At 28.7% G+C, this 7,477-nt stretch overlaps 1 protein-coding gene across 1 annotated transcript; it reads right to left on the reverse strand.

The window, feature by feature from the left end:
• Positions 1 to 215: 215 nt before the first annotated feature.
• On the reverse strand, positions 216 to 995 carry LOC112592264. Its single transcript, XM_025336276.1, has one exon. The coding sequence runs from the start codon at positions 993 to 995 to the stop codon at positions 216 to 218; it is 780 nt and encodes a 259-aa protein (XP_025192061.1).
• Between the last annotated feature and the right edge of the window lie 6,482 nt (positions 996 to 7,477).

Below are 7,477 nucleotides of genomic sequence, written 5' to 3' on the forward strand. Positions count from 1 at the left end.
TTTATTTTATTTTATTATTTATTTACGGGCAGTGAGCCCAATATATTGTACAAAAATATATAAATTCTACCTAAGTGGGTGTTACAGTTACCCAGCTTTACAAGCAGAGATTATAGAGAAGTAGTTTTAATAATACAAAACACATGATATAATATTTACTGACACATATAGGTACATTTAAATTTTTAGGTTAGTATTAAGATTTGCAATTTGTATTAATATCTAATAAATAAGTGAGGGTGCTCATTGCCAAGGCGCATCATCCTATCAATTGGTTGGTTTCTGCCGTAATTAGTATTGTGTGGGGTAATAGCGAAGGGGGTGGAAGATCTAGTTAGACGGGAAGGAACTTTAAAACCAACTTGTGCGAGTAGGGAAGGAGCATCAATAGATCCATCAATTAATTTATGTAGGAAGAGTAAGTTAGCCTCAACTCTTCTATCAGCTAAGGATACAAGACCGAGTTTGTGCATAACTGGTTGGTAGTCGTGAGGTGGATGATTAATTTTAAGAATAAACGCTGATGAGCTTAAAAATCTTCTCTGGACACGTTCTATAAGAGAAGAATCCACTGCCGTACAGGGGTCCCATAGTACTAAGGCATACTCAAGAAGGGATCTAACAAGGGAACAGTAAATAGACTTGAGTGAAGCAGACAATTTAAACTCATTAGATAATCGTAGCACAAAACCAAGTGTCTTTAGAGATTTACAACACATTGCTTCGATATGAGGGTGAAAGCTCAGTTTAGGAGTGAGTATAACACCTAGATCTTTTTTCATACTTACCGATTCAATAATTGAGCTATTAATGATATAGGTATATTTGATAATAGACCTACTTCTAGAGAATGACATACTGTGACATTTATCTGCATTAAACTGCAATCCAATAGAATTGAACCAAGAAACCATGGAATTAAGCTCGCTTTGTAAAGATTGACAGTCACTTAATGAGTCAACACGACTAAAGATTTTAAGGTCGTCTGCAAACATAAGGAACTTGGCGGAGGGTATCACATTTTTTAGGCCATTAATAAATAGTGAAAAAATAATAGGGGACAAGTGGCCTCCTTGGGGAACACCCGAGGGAATATCGATCGCTTTGGATGTATGCCCAAAGACTTTGACCCATTGGACTCTGCCCGTTAGGTACGATTTAAGCCATGAAATCGTATATTATATTATTATAATGATATACCTGATGGTTGTTATTGCATTCAAATTTAACACAATATCCATAATAGTGAACTACTCTTCATTTCTACTATATACAGCAGAGCGATACCCACTTGTCCGTCCTTTTTATTTTTAACCTTTGATATCTATCCCCCCCTGCCATCTTAAAGAAGGTCAAAATTTTATGAGTCCGTGCCCTCTGGGTGCATATCTATGATTTATAAATACGGCCCTGTGTATATTATTCAATATATATATTACATATATAATATGGTATGTACCATATAGGCGTGTGCAGGATTTTGTGTCGGGTGCAGCATACATTTTTAACAGGTCCTAAAGAACAGTAAGCATCCCACTTATTCTCTCTTTATATAGCCTCCCCCCTGAATTCTGTTTAGCCTCACTGTATAAAAATGTAATATTTTATAAGTTCATATAATCACTTGTGTACCCGAATCATTATAGGGTATATCCCCCTCCCACCCATATAAATTCATCACTCTATGCCTATTATACCTAAAATAAAAAGTAATAATATTTTTATGTAATTTAATAATATATTACTCTATTCTTTTGTAAATATATTTAACATCACATAAGTAATAAAATAATATTTATAACTTTATAAGCATATAGACCATAATATTATACCTAGTAATTATTAATAATAGGTATTTTATTTATACATTACTCATAATATTGGAACTCTTAAGAGTTAGGTACGTAAAATAAAAATAAATAATAAACTCAATGTGCTTAAAATTATTAATTCTATTGTATACCTTTCAAATAAATATCTACCAGCCCACTAAATCCAAAATAAATTGTCAAGTGCAACGAAAGCAGCATTCGCTGCTGCACCGCGCGCACAACCTGCACTTGTGCGCATGCCTATGGTATATTCTATAGCAGCGTTTCCCAAACGTTTATCTGAAATTGTACCCCAGTGGGAAATTTTATGCAACAGTGTCAAAAATCAAAATTCACACTAATTTTTCTATTATACTAATTTTTTGTATTTTTTTATAATTTATTTTATTTATTTATTAATTAAGTTATTATTATTCAGTATATTGTATTTGTATTGTATTTTATAAAATTCAATGATAAAATGGAATATAGTAAAAATCTTATTTATTTAAGGCATACTTTTTTTAAGGGGGGGGGGGTCGCGTACCTAATAAAGATTAAATGTATGGGTCGCCATTGCAAAAAGGTTGGGAAACGCTGTTCTATAGGACCGCGATTCAATTGCATAGATTTAATTATTTATAATATTATTATAAATTTTGAATAATATAAAATAATTATTATTTTAAAAACTCAGCGCTTTCCATCACGTGATGTATAGCTGTATAGTTATTTAAAAAGCTTACAATATAATTAAGAGTTGGCGTTTGATCGCCAAATACAGGCTGTTAGGTGTTTAGTGTCACGATTGAAAATATTGTCGGATCACATTTGTCGTAAGTCACTAATAGTCATTAATTATAGGCTATAGTCTCATAAGTAATAATTAATGAAATAATATTGGATCCGACAAAAAACGCCGTACACATTTTGTAAGCTGTAAGCTGTAAATTGTAATTCTTATAGTTATACTATATGATGATGACCAATGACTATAGCTATAGCGTACAGCTAGTCTCGGCACCCCGCTGCTCCGGCTAGTCCGCTAGTCAAAATAAAGAAGAATATAAAAATAAAATACTTATATTGTTTGATGGGTAATTCCGATTTTCGTTATCCGTACAATAATTGTTAATCAGTGAATCCAACGCGGCCCGACTACGCGTGTCTTCATTCCCACCACCACCATATACCGCCCGATATAATAGCTGAAAACAATGAGCGATGACGAATGACTATATACGCGTAGTAACGACTAACGGCGTAAATATCCTGTGTCCCGTAAAATAAGGCAGCAACCGTTTTTTATTTTTGTTATTTCTAAACGGAGTGATACTTTGTGAGAGCTGCAGAGAAGAATAATAAAACGCGTAAGTACCTATAATTTTATTATACTTATAAATTATTATCATTTACCTATAGTCCATTGACAATATTATAGTATTAAGCAAATTATATTATTGTTAGATACTATTTTAGCAATGAACATCAAAGTGTGACATTCGACATTCGTAATAAATAATGATACTTGATTATGTCTTTTTTTTATGGTTATTAATTTCTATAAAAATGTTTGCTGCCCTATAGCAACGCAATGGCTTGCTTGATGTAGGTACCTACTCGTCCTACTCTAGTGACAGGTCTGATAATAATTAAAAATTTTAATTTAAAATCATACCATCATAGATGAGTATAGGTATATATATCTTTCATGTATGAACATTAAAGAATAGCGACGAGAATATAGATGGCCAATACACTTTTATTTGTTTTTTTTATGCCGTACTTAGACCTATATTTATAAAGAAATATAATATATCAGTTCTACATAATATACCTATACTATTAAAGAACATTTCTTATTTAAATAAAATATGGTAGCATTTATGAATATATTAGGTATAAAAAGTTTATTTGACTATTTTATGGTTTTTTATGATTATTTTTCTAAATATATTATGTTTTAACAAAAGTCAAAGAGTAATAATTAAGATTTTTGGTGGATGAAAAAAAATTGTACATTACCTAATTTAGTTACTTATAATTGTATTGATAAAAAAGTACCTATATAATAATATTATAAAATATGCTATGTTAGGTATGTTTAGTCGTTTAGTGTTAAGCTTTATATAATATAATATTATATTATATTTTAGTATATTATATAATATATATAGTGATAAAGTAGACATTATAATATATTGTTAGTTAGTTAGTCTTGTTGTTAGTTTGTTATTTTCTTAATTGTATTCGTTCATTCAATATTAAACCTGTAGTACTTATAACTGATATTTTATTTATTCACATGTTTCAGTAGTTGCTAGAATAATAAATAGAATGTTTTAATAAATTCAAAGTAGATTTTTTTTTTGGTTACAGGTTTTAATAGGTAATAATTTAAATTTGTATTATGGCTAGCTGTAGTAATAAACGCAGAAAAATACAAATAGAACTGCAAGGTTTAGAATCTACTGATTATGATACAGATGACACTAATTTAATTCTTACACCATTGAAAGAATCTGACAAATTAATTGAAAATCAAAATATTAATTTTGACAATTGTCATAACCAAGGTTATAACTCTGATAAGTCTGCAAGTGATAACATACTAAGGGGAAATGAATTTAATAATAGTATTTCAGAGTTTGATGTTATTATATCTAGTGATAATGAAGAAATTGTACCAATTATTGAAAATTATAGTCAAGAAAATATTAAAAAAAATAAACTTTGCCATTGGGCGGTAAATTATAATGTTCCTCAGAATGCAGTTGATGGGCTCCTTGAAGTTTTGAGGAATGATTTTGATTTAGATTTTCTACCCAAACGTTGTAAAACATTGTTGGGCTTAGGATCATCTAAAGTAATTAATATACGTCAAGTAGAACCGGGTATTTACTACCATTTTGGCTTAGAGTTTGGTATTAAGCGATTTACATCAGTTATTAATTTTTCTGAAAATCCTATACAAATTTCACTAGGCATTGATGGCCTCCCAATATCAAAAAGTAGTGGTAGTTGTTTTTGGCCAATTTTAGCTTTTATCCAGCCTTATAATAAACATGTATTTATTGTTGGCATTTATCATGGATATGAAAAGCCTAAAGATAGTAATATATACCTTAAAGATTTAATTGAAGAAATTTTAGATTTAACTCAAAATGGGGTTATGATAAATAATGTGAAAAAAAAAATTTCTATTAATGTCAGATGTTGTGATTCACCCGCCAAATCTTTTATTATGAGAATTAAGAGTCATTCTGGATATTTTTCATGCCCTAGATGTACTCATGAAGGAGAGTATTTTGCAAGTGTTTGTTTTCCATATAATAGTAATGGCAATACTGAAAGATATCACGAAGATTATATTTGTATGAAGGATGAGGAACACCATACACATCCTACAATATCATGTCTTGCACTAATACCAGATATAGATATTGTAAAACTATTTTCAATGGATTATATGCATTTAGTATGCCTTGGAATTACTAAAAAATTACTTGTTCTTTGGTTAGGGTTAGGTAAAAACAAATCAAATGGTCGTTTATCAAGTTGGCAGATACAGAAAATTACCGACGGGCTTTTAAAAATTAAAAGTAGCATAACGTGTGATTTTGCTCGAAAACCTAGGCCTGTAAAAGAAGTTTTAAGGTGGAAAGCCACAGAATTTCGCCAGTTTATTCTTTACACTGGAATCATTGTACTTAAAGATATTTTACCCAATGAAAGTTATAATAATTTTCTAGTACTTTGTGTATCAATGAGAATTCTACTGTGTGAAAATAATTATTATTATTTAAATTTTACTCGTGAACTTCTAAAATATTTTGTAGAATCTTTTCAATATATATATGGTGTTAAATACGTATCACAAAATGTACATGGGCTGTTACATTTATGTGACGATTATGAAAGACATGGCTCCCTTAATGCGTGTAGTACGTTTCCCTTTGAAAACTTTATGAAGATACTAAAAAAAATGATCCGCAAACATGACAAACCATTACAACAGGTAGTTAGACGATACACTGAAAATTGTAACAATGAAATTATAGAAATTAACAACATTAATAAATTACAATTTAAAACCAAAAAACCAGATTGTTATGCTCTTACTTTAAAAGATGAAATTATTCAAATAACAGATTTAAAAAATTCAATTCCTGAAAAATGTTCTATTGTTGTTGGTAAAACATTTATTGAAAAAAAAGAACTTTTTACTATGCCTTTAAAATCATCTAAATTAGATATTTATGTAGTTCAAAATTTGTCTGAAATTGAAAAACAATGGAAAATGTCTGATATCAAAAGAAAAATGATTATGTTTGATTTCAAAAATACAATGATAGCTTTACCGATTCTTCATCATGATTAATTTATATAATTAAAATTAAATTGTAAATATTTGTAATATACCTAATCTTAACATAAGCATACAATATAATAATAAAATAATACCAATTGTAAATATAAGTTTGAATGAATATACTTATAAATAAAGAATATAAATAATTGGTAACTAAAATTGATTTAGATATTCATAGTATTAATAATTTATGGAAATAAAGCTAAATTTACATTTTTTTTTTCAGAACTATGTGGATTGTTGTTTATTTTAATGTAGACATGTCAGTCGAATGTGTACCAAATATTTGGTACAATAAAGGATCGTGTGCCTGGCCAAAAAAGAAAGCTAACATAAATCATTTCATACAAAAATGTATTGATCCAGTTGAACGGCCAGATGAATTTCGCTATTATGATGCAAGAATTTTAAGCAAAAGTCCTTTTGGTAATTATATTAGTTATATAAAAATAAGGAATAATATTTAAGTAGGTATACCTATTATAAATTAATTTTTTTAAATATAATTTTAGATGATATTAATATAGCTCGAAATAAAGCTTCTAAAGCACAACAAACATCAGATCTATCATCCAATACTGAAAATGAAAGTTATAAAGAAAAATCAAAATTTAAAACTAATTTGTTTCCTCCAAATAAATCTGAAAAATCTTCATCATATGTTACTAAACAAGAAGATAATGGACCAACATTCCCTGACTTTGATGCTTTATTTTTAGGTAAATGTGGCTTTACATTATACATGCTTGTAAAAGTACCTATATTAATTAAATTATAATTTTTTATACGTTAATATTTAGATGAAGAACTAGATCTTGATACTGGAGTAAATCATACAACTGAAAATTGTTTGAATACATCAAGTAATAAAGATATAAACTTGCATGAATTTGATGAAAGCCAAGTTTCATTTCACGTTACTCCATCATCTACTAAAAAAATAAAACTAAGTTCTAATGATGTGTCTTATCCTTCTACACCAATTATTAAACCAGTAATGCACAGTGAAAGTGATACTAAAGGTAAATATCACTATAGTTTAATATGTAATACATACCATGCAACTATAGCTATAATACTATAATTGTGGATAATAATAATATAAGATTGTAAAATAATAATAATATTTTTAAATTGTTCAGCTTCTTACAAGATTGTTAACAGAAATATTATAACATTGAAGCATGAGGTGAAAAATATTCAAGATCGTTTGGATACAGTAATTAATATGCAAGAAAAGATGTATGAGCATTTATGTAATTCTTTAACCATAGTTAAAAATAATGCTTCTTTT

Source organism: Melanaphis sacchari, unplaced genomic scaffold (assembly GCF_002803265.2).
Source record: "Melanaphis sacchari strain LSU unplaced genomic scaffold, SCAv2.0 Contig1652_pilon_pilon, whole genome shotgun sequence".
In the NCBI taxonomy this organism is placed as follows: Eukaryota; Metazoa; Arthropoda; class Insecta; order Hemiptera; family Aphididae; genus Melanaphis; species Melanaphis sacchari.